Source organism: Carassius auratus, chromosome 2 (genome assembly GCF_003368295.1).
Source record: "Carassius auratus strain Wakin chromosome 2, ASM336829v1, whole genome shotgun sequence".
Lineage (NCBI taxonomy): Eukaryota > Metazoa > Chordata > Actinopteri > Cypriniformes > Cyprinidae > Carassius > Carassius auratus.
In genome coordinates, this window is record NC_039244.1 from 5093781 (window position 1) to 5111085 (window position 17305).

Here is a 17305-nt window from a genome sequence, read left to right on the forward strand (position 1 = left end):
AGTCTATGAGAGTTCTTCGAAATAGTCTGGTTTGACATCCAGTCTTGTGGATTCATATTGGAAGCGATAGATGCCATCTGGTGTTATTTGAGAGGTATTTATTATTATTATTAGTATTATTATTATTATTAATATTATTAATATTATTATTAAGAACTCTGTGTGCACGAGAGAGGAGAAGAAATAGATTTTTGAAAATGTCTTGTCCATCTTCTTTAAGATTTTTTTTTTTATCATTACATTTGCTTGGGCCATATTCAGTACTCTTGCTCATGTGATATTGCTTAAATGGTAGATGGAACTAATATAACTATGTATGATTGAAAATCATTATCACGGCAATCAACACAATTCACTAGAGAATAAATCGTGTTTACACATCACACAAATGCCAGTTTTAGCAGCTCAAACCAGAACATTGCCTGTGTGCTCTATTTAGAAATAAAAATAAATGCATGCAACAAGAAAAAGCACAATTATAACATTGGCAAAAGACAGGATCTTCTAACAGATGGAGATGGAGAGAGTCCAAACAGTGAACGAGAGAGTGTTTCCCCACGCACAATGTTTGATTATTGTGTGCTCTAATAAACTCATCCAAAGTGCTTTCTGAAACATATAGGTACAGCCGCTATCAGTTATAATAAAGGATAATACCTGAAAAATTATTTGTTATAAAGGATGTGCAAAGTAGCCTTTAAAATATGTCACTTGGAAAACTACAGCTCCAAAATATGCAGTTTAATAATAACTAAAGGCAAATAATAATAATAATAATAATAATGTTAATAATATGTTTTTTTTATGTAGATGAGATGTTGTGCAATGGCATCTGTATGAGATGTTATGTAGCTGTTACGTTATGTTATGTGAAATGCCAAATGTGCCTGAAATGAATACGAAATTGATACAAATTGTCAGAAATATATATTATAAGTGCATGTAACAATCACTAATGTATCTATAATTCGTAGTGGATGATTCCGAGCAACCACGCACGTATATTCCAAGCTATTCTAATAGCATCACATGCCGTGTTTCGCGCATACAGGGCGAGACCACATTGACTGTACACACACTTGTATAACCGTTTGTATAACACTACAACGTACTCGGCTTTCCCGAACCAACCACGCACTTTTCCCTAGTCAGCGTCCCATTCACCCAGCTTTCTCTTACTACTGATTTGCCCATACGCAGCGCACGTCGTCACTGGCCATGGGCGTCCACGTGAGACGTATAACATACTTATGTAAAGAGACTGGCGGTCCTTTCGACCAATCACAGCGCGCTTCTGGTATTTCCGCATTTTCCGCATGCTAATAAGCGGAGTTTGACCAATAGGAGCGCGCGGTGGGAGGAGTTTGAATTCAGGTCATGCTGCGAGCCCGAGAGATCCAGGGCAGCGGTGTGAGGGAGCATTCTGTGCTGAAGTGTGTCAAACTGACGCCGCGGCTCGACTGGAATTTTAGGAATATATTTTACTAAGCCGGACTTTTGGCCGGACAGGACGGAGACCTTCTTTGAGACGTGCTTCTTGTATGAAAAGCAAGACTGTTTAAGTTGTCAGGTAGGATACATTCATGTTTTAAAGAGCCGGCGGATGAGCTGTTGTATAACACTTTCTATTGAATGCAATGTGACCAGTGCTCAAAAACAAGTTTGTGTCATGAACAGAAAGTGATGTTCATAAAGATGCACGGTTGCATATGTAAAACGCCTCGACTAGGTCATGTTTATGTTAAAGATGTATATTTTATATATATTAAACTTAGGCGTTGCATAACTGTGTCAGCGATTAGGTCATTTCTGGTCAGTGCTCCAGAACAAAGCCCTATATATCACTACAGTTTTGTCCTCCTTGTTTACCTCAACCACAAAAAGCCATATGACTTTTAAAATTTAAATGCACCTTAATTACTCAGGCTGCAATACGTTAGACTAAATATATGAGCCAAGAACTCGTAGTTATGAGCCAGCCTACTAGCCTCATTGTCATGGCAAGCCATTTTAACATTAATTCCTTAAAACTAGCATCTTAGTATATATTTTTTTTACTAGTACTGATTTTTACTTGTAATAAATTCAATATTAACTAATAATTTCACTAGCAGCTATTCATTACTATCACTCTGAAATACTAACTATTATGGATTCAGTCACTTATTACAAAAAATTATTAGTAATAACTGGAATGTATTCTATAGTTTAATAAATAAGTGTTATTATTCTGTGTGTTATAGGATAAGTGGAATATTTGCTAAGACTTATTTTAGTAACCAAGAAATATTTGTTTAGTTTTGTAAGGAATAAGTAATAGTTTCTAATGAATAAGTATTACTGTATATTGTATTATTGAATTTCTTAAAATGTAAAATTTACACTACATTACTTACTAGTAATAATAATAATAATAAACTACTGGTAACCTAAAAGTAGAGCGTTAATAAAATAATAAATGTTTAAATAGTTTGCCATACATTTCTCTCGCTAAAATGAATGGATCTCAGCTTCATCTACTGTAGCCTATGGGTCTGAAATGTGGTAATTATACGTCATTGCAGGCTGTATATATAATTGTCACGAGTAGAGTAATGAATGTTAGATAATGTCTTGCTGTAAATTATGCAGAGTTCAGACTTATGCATGGGACAAAGAATGAAGCACTTATTGCATGTGTTTTAGTTTGTGTTAATTCATAAAATTTAAATCAAATTCCCTTTTAGTATGTGGTCATTTCAACTAAGAATACAGGAAACCTATATTTATTTCTTTAGGAAAATGTTAGGCAGAATCAGTCAGTCATCAGTCAGTCACTCAGTAACCATTCACTTTCAGTGGGTCTTTTTGCAATACAATGAAACTGAATGGTTACTGAAACTATTTTTCATCTTAATATCTCCTTTTGCATTTCTCAAAAGCAAAAATGCCATATGGGTTTAGAACAACATGAGGATGAGTAAATGATGACTGACTTGTTATTTCTGGCTGTGCTTTGCTCTTAAATTGATTTTTAAAGAGTAAATATAGCCTGAAGTTGGCAGTTGTCCACTTTTGTTGCAGCGTATGCCGGGTAAGTGATTTTGAAGTAAGATATGCAGAGGTGGGGAAGGGGTGTTTGCTGGCTACTGACCTACTCCTTCCAAATATCTTAATCTGCCTCTAATGTAGCAATCACATCGACTTCCTTGTGCATTGACATACAACAAACTGTCAAAAAAAGACAATTTATTTTTATAGCACTTTTCACAAACACATTTCTGAGCAGCTTTACAGAAAATCATAATGTTGATATCTCAGTATGTTCATGCCTTATGGTAACATTGTGCAGATGGGCAATAAAATCATACATAAATCCAATATGCATGGACATACTTATATATCCAACTTTATATAAAGAGGTCTTTCTTTTTCAGCATATTTATCTCCCTGCTCCTTTCCTCAAAGCTGAATTGTACTTTTTTGGCAGTCATTTCCCAAAATATTTTGCTTGATGTAAGCTAATTTGAATATATTTTGCCATTTTCATTTGCATTTTGTGATTTATTCCATTTAAAGTGTGCAGATTGAATAAAAAATAATAACTGCTTGCAGTCTTTAAGATGTTGTCTTTCAAAATCTGCTTTGATTTGTCAGATGCTGCATTTTTTAAATGGTATCAGGAGGTAGAATGTCAAATTTCTTGCTTTTCTGTCTTGTATTTAATCTATTTTTCATGGCCAAGTCCGTAAATGTTCCACAGCTTGATCCAAATTAGAACCTATTGCGATTAGTTAATTGTTAGATCTATTTTGGTACTAGAGATGCTGGAATAATGGTTAGCAGCATGCAGCACTAACGTAATCAGGAACTGAGCGTCATTTGCCCCTAACAGTAGTTGGACACACATATAATCTTGGTTTCTAATACTAGATAAGATATGGATTCTCATTTTAGCACCTATTGAGGGTAGATGTGTACATAGCACCTTAAATTGCTGAAATAAAAGATGCTTTGCGTTTATCTGTGTGAGTGGAAACACTATCTTTCTTCAAATAAAGCTGTTTTAAATACATGCTGTAGGCCCACCCAGGTCATTGTTGAACTTCGCACTCTGGCTATAAAAGCGATAGTGTAGGCGAGGCGTTTTAGTGATGTGTCTGATATCTAGACTCACTCAACAAGAGGCTGAAAGCGTTGGCAGTTGACATGGGATTGGCTGCTGCAGCAGAGGCAGTGGGAGGGTAGGAAGTGATGACGCACGAAGGCAGTCCTCGGTGCATTTTTATGTATTTAGACTATTACTGGCAGAGTGCCACACGCACAGTCCATCTAGCCAAAGCTTTCGTTGATATTATCTTTCCAAGTTTAACTTGAGTTTGTTGAGTGGTTCAGTAGATGAGAAACAGGACAGTCAAGGAATTAGATTATGCTGAAGATGTGATTTATTTAAACTGCAGTTTTATATGTTTTGTGATTTTAGTGTTGTTTCATTTGTGGCAAACTTTCAACTATTACAAGTGTTTGGCATGCAAACGTAGTTTTACTGCATTACATAATTGTTTAGTGCAGACAGGATCTCATATATAGACATGGACCTCATATACTGCATTGTCATATATAATTCTCTCTATGCATTTGATTCCATCAGTCTGTAACTTGAGATAAACCTCCTTTTCCCGAAATGGGTCACTCTGACCCCCACAAAGCAAGTGAATTTTCTGCGTATGAGCTTTGAGGTTTTCCAGCTGCTAACCTGGCCATGCCACGTTCACCTTCTCTGGTGCCCATCTGTGCACCTAAAGGCGGTAGACAAGTAAGAGTGTAGATAAGTAATTGATTGATAAAGTGCTTTTTTCCTGGCCGGAGAGAGAGAAAGGTCTGGTTGAAACCAGTTGTGGCTGGAAATGCTTGTTGCGTAGTGTTATAAAGAAGGTACCACGATAAAGTTCTGGCCTTTGTTCACTTTGCACAAACATCTTGAGTTGGAGATCCCAGAAACCTCAAGAAACACTTCCTGAAGTTACTGTATTTATTCGCTCACCTATCTGAATCACCTTTTTAAAGGTGTTTCTTTTAGAACTGAGGGCTCGAAAGATCTGAAATACTCGATTGTGTATTGCAATAATGCATGGAGTTAAAAGAAAAACATGCTGAATTTAGGGTTAGAAGAATGAGACGCACCATCTAATCTGGAGGTCTCCACACATGTCCTTGTGTAACCCCAATCACATGTGTCTTCTTGGAAAGATTTGGTTAGCTGCCTGCTGCCTGCTTGCAATATTACCAAACAGCTGTTTACAAGGACACTTTGGAATATGGCTACCACAAAGACCTCAGCATTATATAAGGCTAGGCTGCAATCAAGCAGCTACATCATTACATCAGTTCTAATGAGTCACCAAATAGCATATTGAAAATTAATTAAGCTGTGTGCTGGTAGTATACTTGCTCTCTGTTTGGCAAAGTTAACTTTAGAGCGACAATGGCATTTTTTCATTCATTTATTTAAATTATCAAAAAAATAACAGTATTTTTAGTTATTACAGTTTTTCATTGTTTTGACACATGTAACCTTGCATTGTAATCATTCAGGGTTGTTGCAACACACACATTTTATTAATTTTTTTATATACAATTTCTCAAATTTGTATGCCACTTTAGAAACTACTAATATTTGTCCATTCAAGTACAATAAGACGCAAAAAAATATAACTCAAAAATTTAGTTTTCTTTTGCATTTTCCTGCACTATAATTGTATAAAATCACTTAAATGTTTACATTGGTGATACTTAAAAGTGACATTTTCATCAATTGCCCCGAACACTGAATATAGTTTATTTTTCACTCTTCAACCCATTTAAAAAAAATTGGACAGCTCTACTGATAATCAAACTAATATGATATAAAACTAGGCTGTGGTTCTGTAAATTCATGAATCTGCAAATATGATCTCTCAACAAGTTCCAAAACACAAATGTGTGTCAACAGATTGCGTAGGACAGCAACAGCTTAAGAACGGTTTTCCTGTCACATGCTACTCTGAAATAGTGCATTTCTAAGCCATGACCTGATGGCACAGGACTGGCTCCATGACATCATGGAGCACAGACATCAATCTCTGTGTTTAATCTTCTTCAGGACTGGTGAAATTCATGTTATATCAAATGTAAGAGCTCATTAAGACAGTTGAGTCAAAACATTTTTTTCAGCTAGAACTGACACCACCATTAAATATTCAAAGGGGTTAATTTTGTTTTCGTCTCCTGCACAGTTCATGAAAAATCACATTGTTGTCTCTTCTTAGCCTGCTAAATGTCGTTTACAATTATAATATACATCTACATTGAATTGTATGTTAAATACTTTTGGTTTTGATGCTGAAGTGCTGAAGTGCATCCAAGGATGTTCAGATGCTTGAAGTTCGGAATGATTTGAAGAAGTTTTCTTGTCTGTGAAGTTTTCAAAACCACAAAAATAAATGCATAATATTTGTGACATCACAATTAGTTCTAATTGTGTTAAAATGTTAGCATTTGAGGAATATGAACTATCTGTCTCTAAACTTATGTAAGTCCTTATATAAAACATGTAGTAGCCCATGTGCCATTGCTACACATTCAGTTACATAAATTACATTAACTTGATACTTAGTTATAAAACTGCCTGCAAGGCAGTTATGTGGTTCGTGTTTATATAATTAGGATTAGATTTATGTTGTTGAGATTTTGAATGCAATTAAATATGCTGAAGAGGAGATATACTATAAATTAATTTGCTACAAGCCTATTTAATTAAACTGTAAATTATTCAACTTATGGAAAGCTTGTTCCCATTTATATTTCTTGACTTCTGGCTTTCATATACAAACATGACAGAATTCAGCCAATCTACTATTGAGTAGCAGTTGTTAGTCCTTGAGGTCAGTGACCTGAAAAAGAAAATGCTGAATTGGCAGTTAGATTGTGACTATGAACTTTTGCTGGCAGTGGACTTGGACATGATATTTTTAGCAGGCAAAGTTTGCTTAAGAAGCCAAAGAGGTACATGAATTTGTCTTTTAAAGAGAGGATTTTTAATATTGTTGCCTTGATTGCTCTGAATTGCATTGCATCGCATCACCAGATTTATGGTAAAAAAGATTTATGGTTTTTATTTAGACCTACACTTTGTTTATCATGTTTATATGCTAATAAGAAGATAGCAAGAACATCATAATGTTAGCTACACACATAATTATAATGCGATCTGGTAAAATGTTAAATTTGCTTTGATGTGCTTCAAAATGATGTTTCAAATGGTTTCTTCCGCTTAGTTTTTACTTAGTTATCACTGCAGATGATGTTTAAGCCATGTACTGTTCCCAATAGTACCTATATGATTGTATTAGAAAGAGATATCAATGTAGAACTGTCAGCTGTAATTATATTAAAATGCAGTGTTCTCCTTCATGGCCCCCAGGCAGTCTATATCACAGGAAGACGCCCTTAGGGTTTAAATAAAGTTCACATTACTGGCTAATAATGTGTCATTTGAAGGTCACCTCTAGATCTCTAGATCACCTGATTTATGACTTTAAAAAGGACAAAAGTAGTCTCTAGGTTGCAAGGTTTTAGTTAAAGATTTACACTAAAAGGCTGAAAGTTGCGTTTTCACGTGCTGGGGTTTACATAAGCTAATGTGACTTGTCATACAGTATATATGGCTTAATAGCTGATACTGTCTATTTCATTTACTGTTCTGATTAACACTGCACAGTGCCTCCAGTGAGTTACTATATAACTTGAAATTCAAAGGTTAGCGGTGGCGTGTCATCACCCTGTAGGTTACTGGGTTACAGAAGGTAGTCAGCCAGACATATTAATGTCTCATTGCTGCTAATAATTCAAACAGGTGTAAATTGGGTAGGGCACTAAGTGATTAACCATTGACGTATATGCCAGGTAGGGTTGGAATTATGGTTGTAGTGGGTGATTATATTATATAAAGGCTACGATTTTGTTGTAACTTTTATACAGTGGGCAGGACTGCTTTATTTACACGTGAGAATGACAAAGAAACGTGTTTCAAACAGGGACAAAGAACAAAAAAAGTTGGGATTGAAGGGCAGACATTTACGCTTAGCCAGTAACCAAGTAGAATTTAGAATGTAGCATTCAATAGATGTGTAAATAATCTGTGGCTCATCCAATCAGAATTCAAAGTCAAAATCATGCATTTTTAAATATACAATTCAATGTATTATTCTAAAATGTGCATTGCCATTTAATTTATATAAAAAAAAATTCAAGATCATCATGTCAGTCATGTCAGATTACTATTTATTTCTTCAGAGCAAAGGGATAGAGTTTATTTTTGCCCGCTGCCATTTTAATGGCAACATGAAGGGATGAAAACCAGTCATGGCCTGTTGTTGGTCCAGACAGCTGTCTAGCATCTTTTATGTGCACTTGCTGGGATTAATCCTTTGAAGGAGGCAGTGTTTACAAGTTGAAATGCCACATCTGTTTGGCTAAAGGACACTGGACAGACACAATGAGGGGACGCCAGGGACTCCCACCTTTGAACGCTTAGTTTAGACCAGAACCAGACAGGGGCCTGCCTGTCTATAGGTTGTAAGAGTAGTGGATCAGAGAGGGTTGTGCATGTTTCACTTTGATGTGAGTTTGACTTTTTCAACTTTTAATGTTCTACTTTTGATGGGAGGGGCAAGTTAGAAGAAGAGCGTGCAACTGAAGAGGTGATTTTATCTCCTGTGCAGTGATCACATCCAGATTAGGTTTGCCCCATCTTGCCCTGGTTTCTTTTGACATACTTAAGCGTACCATCCACTTGTCGCAAAGACAAGGATTTTTGAGATTTGGGGTGTGCAAACAAAAACATACCCAGAGAGTGCACGTATACATACCTGATAAATGGTAGACTACTGCAGGTGCGCAATTAGACTTCATGCTTTTACTGCTTAAATTAGTTTATTAAAATACTTTTAGAATTCCCCCAAAATTCAAGAATAGGTGGCAAAAATGCCCTTGTATGACGTTTATGTTATGTCTCATCTGACTTACATTTTAGACACAGCAGTTTTTGTTTTTGCTGTGTTTCAACAATGAAAATAGTTCCAAACAAAGCCACAGCAGAACTGTTTTGCATCTCGGAGCAACACACAACAGTGATCCTTTATTGAATTGAATTAATGAATTGGGTAAATGAATGACTCAACTGACTCATGCAGTAATTTGCCGATTTCAGGCTTATAAAGAATGCCCCCCCCCCATATAATTTCAAATATCAGTATTCAGCATTTTGTTTTAAAATGTAAAAACATTAGTTATGCATTTGTAACTGTAGGTTCAATGCATTCTTGTCATGTCTTTGTAAATGCATCTAAATGCCACATCAGATGCAGATTCTGTGCCACCTCTGCATTGCAAACACTATTTTTTTTATACTGATTTCATTTGATTGGTAACAGCCCTGTAGTGTCTTAGAATTTGAATTTATTGATTAATTTTAAGAAACTGCCACAAAAGATAAAGTGTACATTTAATTATGTATGAAAAAAATTGCCCATAAAATGCCCATAAAAGGTATAAATAAATTTAAACTTATAGGCTATTTTCTGTTACTCTTGCAAACTAACCACCGCACAGAATATGAATAATATCAAAAGCTTTGGGAATCAGCTGTCCATGGCAAGTCCTATACCTGTCAAAGTACCAGCAAAATAATGTCTAATTATCTTTGTCAACACAACTCCAGAAATATTTTTGTCATTATCGAACACCGCTATTTGAGATGGAAAATTTCCGATGATTGACTCATTTTCTCTCTGTGTTTTTTTTCCCAGTAGAAATACAAATGTTGTCTACATTCCTTCTATGCTCCCCATCATGAATATGATCTGATCTGCTGGCTCCTTGCTTCACTTCTCCAAAACTATTCCAATGTCTGAGGACTCCGAATCCAAACCGTACCTGTTCTCCTCCCTGGAGGGGCAGAGTGAAGTAGCCGGATGCAGTTCAATGTCGACAATGCATCGTATGGGCAGTTTCGCAGAGGGGACCAAACTTGGCCTTGCATCAGAAGGTAGCGACAGCAGCCAAGACACTCCCGCCTCACCCCACAACAAACGGAAGATGGCACATTCCCTCCATGAGGATGTGGAGATGAAGAGCAGCGGGTCCAGCGGGAGTGGAACAGAGTCTCATGGCAATGAGTCTCATGGCAATGATTCCCATGGAAATGACTCCCATGGCAATGAGTCTTCTGGGAGTTCCAATAGCCGAAGCAAGGATTCGGCGCTTCTAGAGTCATCGGGGAGTAACAAAAGGTAATTTTGTTTTATTCTGTTTGTCTTTATGTGGGTGCATCTCAATCAGCTCAGTAGGCAGGGCACTGATCATGGAGTCAGCCATTTGAAGTGTTGTCTCAATCAATGCTGGAATTTTCACTCCCTATTTAAACCCACAACACAATGCAAATTCATTCTAATGCTAAACATGCCCAAGGTTTCAAAAAGTGGTTTGGATGTATGACAGTATTTCTGTGTCAAATACACTACTTATGGGTTCGAATAAGTTTCGAAACATTTTTTTTTAGTATGGCCCTGTATCACGTTTATTTTAATTTGAGAAGGGCGGAATTCCTTGTATGGGCACTTCTCCCTGAAGAGCGCACGACACATTAACCAAACTTTTTAAGAAGTCCATGGTCATCAAAGTGCTTCATTTTGGGTTACAGATGTCTTTGGCAGTGCTGCACAGTACTTGCTTGAAAAGAATGTCTCCAAGGAAGTGTGTTTTTGGCTGTGAGGGAAAGATGACCTTGTTCAGCTTCCCAAAGAACCCAGTGATGGTGACAAATGTTTCGTAAATAAGGCCCAGTTCAATACGGGATTTGCACATCGTTTGATTCTGAAAGATAAGAGTGATTCCAGCGATAAAAGGTCCCTGTCATGAGTCAGAACTGCAGACGGTGAGTAAAACGGCATCAAATTTCTGGGTTTTGTCGGTGAGTGCTCACAATTCTTTAGGTCTGTGCCTGTATTCAAGAACATGATACAAGTACAAGCTGATTGAGACACACCCCCTGTTCACACCTAGCATTAAGATGCATTTTTCATATCCAATCACAAGTGGACAATGTTTAATACAGGTGTTAATGGGTTGGGAAATGTTTTGAGTTTGTCTGCTTCTGAGCACTACCAGAGGTAGTTGAAAACACACTCATGTAGTCGAATGCGTTCAAACCACCTCCTCTCTGTCTACTGACCTATTTCTTAAACATTATGGGATGTAAGTTTGGTTTGAATTAAAAAATAAATAAATAAAAACTGTAAAAAGCACAATGTTTTCTTACCATTGCTGATTCTAACACAAACCCACTGTATTCTGCATAGTTTTATGTCTGTAGGAGTGGAAATGAAAGCTGCTCTCCATATTATTTTCCATTGTCTCCTTTCGAATTTATATGTTATTTGCACAAACCTATTTCAGAATATTAGACACATTTACACATTTACCACCAGGTGTTAATGTGTAAATGGGCCAAAATCTTTGACAATAGCTGTATGTGCCCAGAACAGATTACTCTGGATCTGTTTACATTACCATTCAAAAGTTTGGTTTAATAAATAAATATCAGTAAAAATTGTAATATTTTGAAAAAATTTATACTATTTAAAATAACCGTTTTGTTTTATTCTGAATCTACTGTTCAAAACACTTCCCTTCAAAAATTCGGAGTCTAAAGTTTTTAATGTTTATAAATAAATTCAATTATGCTTATGCTCACCAATGCTGCATTTATTTTATCAAATGTACAGTTAAAATAGAAATATATATATATATATATATATATATATATATATATATATATATACACACACACACACGTTTAAAATAAATGTTTTCTCCTTTAATGTAATTTTAAAAAAAATCCTGTGATGGAAAGTTGATTTTTTTTTTTCTTCATTACGCCAATCTTCAGTGGCACATAATTCTTTAGAAATCTTTAAACTATGCTGATTTGCTGCTCAAAAAACATCTTGTATTATTTACAGTGTTGAAAAAAGTTTCCAAACTTTTAAAAGGTAGTGTAGTTTAGTGTGCTTATGGTCTAGGAACTAAACTGTTGTTGAGGGCAAAGTTCTGCTTCACCAGCATTTGACTTTTCAGCACTACTGCTGTCAATGTGTTCTTTACATTTTACTATTGAGCACTTTAAAGTCTTTATATATTTATGATTGTTAATAGCATTTTTTTTTTTTTACATTTTGGAACTAATTGTGCATAGATAAAATATCTTTGCAAAGTTAAGATTATGAATTGTATGCAGCTAATGACCTCAAACTGACTGACAGACTACATGCAATATTAATACTTTAAACAATGTATAACAATGTATAACATTGTTAAATAACATTATTTAATCATATATTTATAACATAGTTAACAAATTTGTTGTTGTAAATGTGCAGGCTTAATTTGGATTGCACGGTTTCTAGATTAATCTCCTTGGAGACTGTTTGTTTTACAGTATTGACTTAGTCATGTATCAACCCTATGCCAAGAGGTTGCATGCAGACACTCGTGCCATTTGTTTAACCACTGAAGTGCTCTGGTAGTGTTTTGGTTTGCCAATAGGTGGTAAACCACAGAATTTGAATACCTTTTCATCAACATCAGTGAGTTTTCTGTCTCCTAAGTTACTCCGACGCCATTTCAAGACTTTGAAAAAAGCTCCCCCATATATATGACTATGATTGGTCTAACATGTGACAATGTAATTTATGTGCACTTCCAGCTTCATATTGTGGATAATCATTTACAGTTTATAGGAGCAATTTTGCTAAGAAACATTCAATTTAAAATATACAGTGAAGAGTGGGAGAACTAATGTGGAGAATCAGTTTATTGACTCTGGTAACACTTTAGTTTAGGGACCAATTCTCACTATTAACTTCGCTTCATAGCATGCATTATACTAGCATATTGGCACATACAAACCTAATAAACAGTTGCCTTATTAAGTATGTTTTAGGTGGGTATGTTTTAGATTCCTACCCCATACCTAAATTTAACAACTACTTTACTAACTATTAATAAGCAACAAATTTGAAGTTTGAGGCAAAATTCATAAGTAGTAGTTAGTTCAAAGTGAGAATTAGTCCCCAAACTAAACTGTGACCATGATGCTTATTGTGCAGAATATATGCTTAACAAAATGAGTATTGGATTGGGATTTTGTCACCTGTTTGAACAGATGTTAGGCAAATTGCGTTGATTGCTGACTCATTCCAATTGCTACTTTCCTCTGTTTGTCTCCATCTCGAGTCCTCCATTAATGGGATGCTTCCTTGTGAAGACCTTCAAGAGATTTAAAAATAGAATCGTGCTCCAACAAAGAGATTAAATAAAGTCAACAAGAGTTATATTTGGTTCTGCTTCTTTGGATTATATTTATCTGCCAAGGCCATATCTAGCCTATTTTTTATCATTTTATTTTATTTGGATATTTTATTTTATATATATATATATATATATATATATATATATATATATATATGTATATATCTTTTTTTAATTTAATTTAAATTATTTACAAAAAGCCTGAAATATTGTGATAATATATAAAAACATATGTACTTAAGCTGTGTTTATACATAGATAAGAGACCGTCGTTGTTGAAATGTCGTGTTTCACATGACCTTACAACGTCAGTATTTAATTTCTTTTTGGTTAAAAGTATGACCAAACTATTAGTTATTTACTCCTCATCAGACAAAATTACTGAATACTGTTCTTTCAGGCAGCATATTGCGTCAGAATGCTGTAAGGTCTCTCAGGACACTGTTATGAATCATTATCACATGATAACCAAGTATGAATGCTGTTTTATAGTGCTCATTCACTTCAAGAAATGAATGAGACAAAATAATAACAAGAGGAAAAAAAAATACTAGCACCTGTTGGTCGGTCCCAATAGCCTCATGGGCAGCGGGTTAACATATTGTGAAACAAGACCAGTTCAAAAATGTGGGGGAGATTCACAAAGAGTGGACTGCAGCTGGAGTCAGTGCTTCAAGAACCACTACGCACAGACGAATGCAAGACATGGGTTTCAGCTGTCGCATTCCTTGTTTAAAGCCACTCTTGAGAAGCCTCGTAAGAAGCGTCTCGCTTCAAAAAGGACTGGACTGCTTCTGAGTGGTCCAAAGTTATGTTCTCTGATGAAAGTAAATTTAGCATTTTCTTTGGAAATCAGGGTCCCAGAGTCTGGAGGAAGAGAGGAGAGGCACACAATCCACGTTGTTTGAGGTCCAGTGTAAAGTTTCCACAGTCAGTGATGGTTTGGGTTGCCATGTCATCTGCTGGTGTTGGTCCACTGTGTTTTCTGAGGTCCAAGGTCAACACAGCCGTTTACCGGGAAGTTTTAGAGCACTTCATGCTTTCTGCTGCTGAACAACTTTATGGAGATGCAGATTTCATTTTCCAACACGACTTGGCACCTTCACACAGTACCAAAGCTACCAGTACCTGGTTTAAGGACCATGGTATCCCTGTTCTTAATTGGCAAGCACACTCACCTGACCTTAACCCCATAGAAAATCTATGGTGTATTGTAAAGAGGATGATGCGATATACCAGACCCAACAATGCAGAAGAGCTGAAGGCCACTATCAGAGCAACCTGGGCTCTCATAACACCTGAGCAGTGCCACAGACTGATCGACTCCATGCCACACTGCAGTAATTCAGGCAGAAGGAGCGTACTGTACAAGTAATATTCTAATTTTCTGAGATACTGAATTTGGGATTTTCCTTAGTTGTCAGTTTTAAACTACAAACTTAAGAGAAATAAACATTTGAAATATTTCAGTCTGTGTGTAATGAATGAATATAATATACAAGTTTCACTTTTTGAATGGAATTAGTGAAATAAAATCAACTTTTTGATGATATTATAATTGTATGACCAGCAATTTTATTCCTTCAAGCCATTTTTCCTTTCAAGTTTTGCCAAATTATAAGCATAGTTTTCTAGACAACTATTATAGTAGTGTTCACTCTGAAAATGTAATTGAGTGGATACTCTGGACAGCTGTAATGCCCAGCTCCATCAATGTCACATTGCAGACATATGTGGCATGGTTTCCATTAACAGCGTACAGTTTGTTCTTGTGTACAGGACGGGTGAGGTCCAGTGAGAGCTCCGGAAAAGTTGGGAGTTTCTTCCTTTCGTCAGTCTTTCTTTCCTCTTCTACTGCTTTTTTCCTTAGCTAGCAGTCAGTCTTTGACTTTATAAAAAAGAAGAATATATTGATTGTTCTTAAATTTAAATTGTTGGACTCATTCTCATATTTACCTTTTAAGTGGCATCTGTAGCAGTCTATGAGCGTCATTTAGATGTGTTCCCTACCTAACTGCTCATTGATTCATGCATTTCTTTTGGTAATCAATCCCTGTTTCTGTATACAGTGAATGGGTGAGGCAAAATGAAAGGCCTGGAACAGTTTTTGTTCGATTTCTCTTTCTTTGTCTTTTTCACACACAGTTATGTGACCAAAGCTATGGCTTTCTATCTGTCTGTCTGTCTGTTTTTTGTCCTTTCTATCTATCTTTCAGTCCATCCGTCCATTTGTGCATTCATCCATCTGTCTTTCCATCCAACCATCCATCCATTTATGTATCAATCCGTCTGTGTTTTCATACATCCATCTGTTTGTCTGTTGTTCCTCCTTTCCTCTTTCTGTCCATCCATCCGTCATTCGTCCATCCATCCATATATTTATCTATCCATCTGCCCATCTGTCTTTCCACACATCCATCCGTCTATCGTATCGTTGAACATGATTTAATCATTTGTGCCACATGAGTCAGATAAGTCTGACCCAATTAACTAGTCTCAAAGTGATTTTCTATGATTTGATGACAGAATTAATTTGTTCAGTTTCATATATTTTGTCACATGATTGAATTATAAGATTGCAATAGATAGCTATGAGGCTATAAATTAGCGAAAGCACATGTTAGCATGCTAAATGCTAAGCATTAATTGATCCTTGAGCAAAGCAGTAAAAGCATGCATTTACCAGTCTACAGCAAATTCTCCACTCTTTTCCATAATGGTAACCCAGTGTAATTTAAATAGTTATAATAACTCCAGCATTATTGAATATTAAAGACTATCAAGTCTCCCCCTCTCGTGTTGCTCAAAAACATAAAATAATACTTATTTTAATTTTTATTCTCTTCGTTTAGTCCCAAGCAAAGCATGCTTGCAACTATAGGTTTAGCAAAAATTATTTTCAAGTATTTGATTGGCTTGCATTCAACCTTAATAATTTAAACTAGTAAATTGTACATAACTAAATAAGAATTGGTTGCCAAGTATTGAAGCAGTAAACAAAATTGAACAAAAACAAAATTGTGAAAGCATTTTCAAATAAGAAAACAAGTTGATATGAAGTCACAATGCGCCATACGGCCGTAATGGTCAGTTATATGAAATTCTTACATTCCTGTACTAGTATACTTGTTCAAGTGTGTCGAAGGCTATGTCAGCATGTTATAAGGCCACACTTCCTTGCATGTGTAGTTAAATAATAGTATAAATAATCTTCCTTATTGTCCAGTCTCATTAGACTGCTGAACTGACTGTATCAGTAGCATCGAAACACATTGCCCTGCTAGACTAACACAGATGTGCTTTATATAATTAACTCACCTACAGCTAAGAAGTGCAACATGTGAAGCCCATTTCAGTTCAAAGCTACTTAGTGGGCTATTTATAACCACTCCTGGTGTATTTATGTCCCTCAGCATGTCACCTGCAGCTGGACGTTGGACTTATTATAGTATCAGTGCACTAAGTTGAGCGGTTTAATCCACTTTGGTCTGTCTCAGTTAACTGCTTTACTAGAAGCCTGCAATACAAGCCATTCTTAGCTGTGCTAATGGGGGCCTGGTTGGGAATGGCACATGGCATCGTGTTTTTGTGGCAAAGTAAAGATAGTGGATGGGTGAAGATTGGATAACTGAGATGGAAGGCAATGTCCAAGTGACCTCCATCTGGAACAGGAGCACCTATTCTCTGTTTGATTGTCCTCAACGATTGAAAATGTCCTGTGAGAATGAGGTTTTGAGCTGAAGCTACTGCTTGCTTTTTCTCTTGCAACAACAGCCTGTCCTGACTGCTTCAGCAGGCATACTGAATGACTCATTTCTCGATAGTGTCGTCATGTTCGTTGCATGGATACACTGAGGGGATGTTTCTGAGTCAAACCTGATGTCAAACAATTTAAGATTTACGCAGATAAGCAGTA

At 36.1% G+C, this 17305-nt stretch overlaps 1 protein-coding gene across 4 annotated transcripts in view; it reads left to right on the plus strand.

Moving 5' to 3' along the window:
• The first annotated feature begins 1393 nt into the window (after window positions 1-1393).
• LOC113113592 (period circadian protein homolog 2) overlaps window positions 1394-17305 on the plus strand; it is a 31357-nt gene continuing 15445 nt past the window's right edge. For 2 of the 4 annotated variants that reach the window (XM_026279883.1, XM_026279900.1), the window contains exons 1-2: window positions 1394-1570; window positions 9831-10310. In XM_026279883.1, coding sequence (XP_026135668.1) covers window positions 9925-10310 — 386 coding nt within the window. In that variant the 5' untranslated portion in view covers window positions 1394-1570; window positions 9831-9924. Of the gene's footprint in view, window positions 1571-9827; window positions 10311-10726; window positions 10955-17305 lie in introns of those variants that run through there. The other 2 variants (XM_026279891.1, XM_026279909.1) reach the window with 2 other exon arrangements.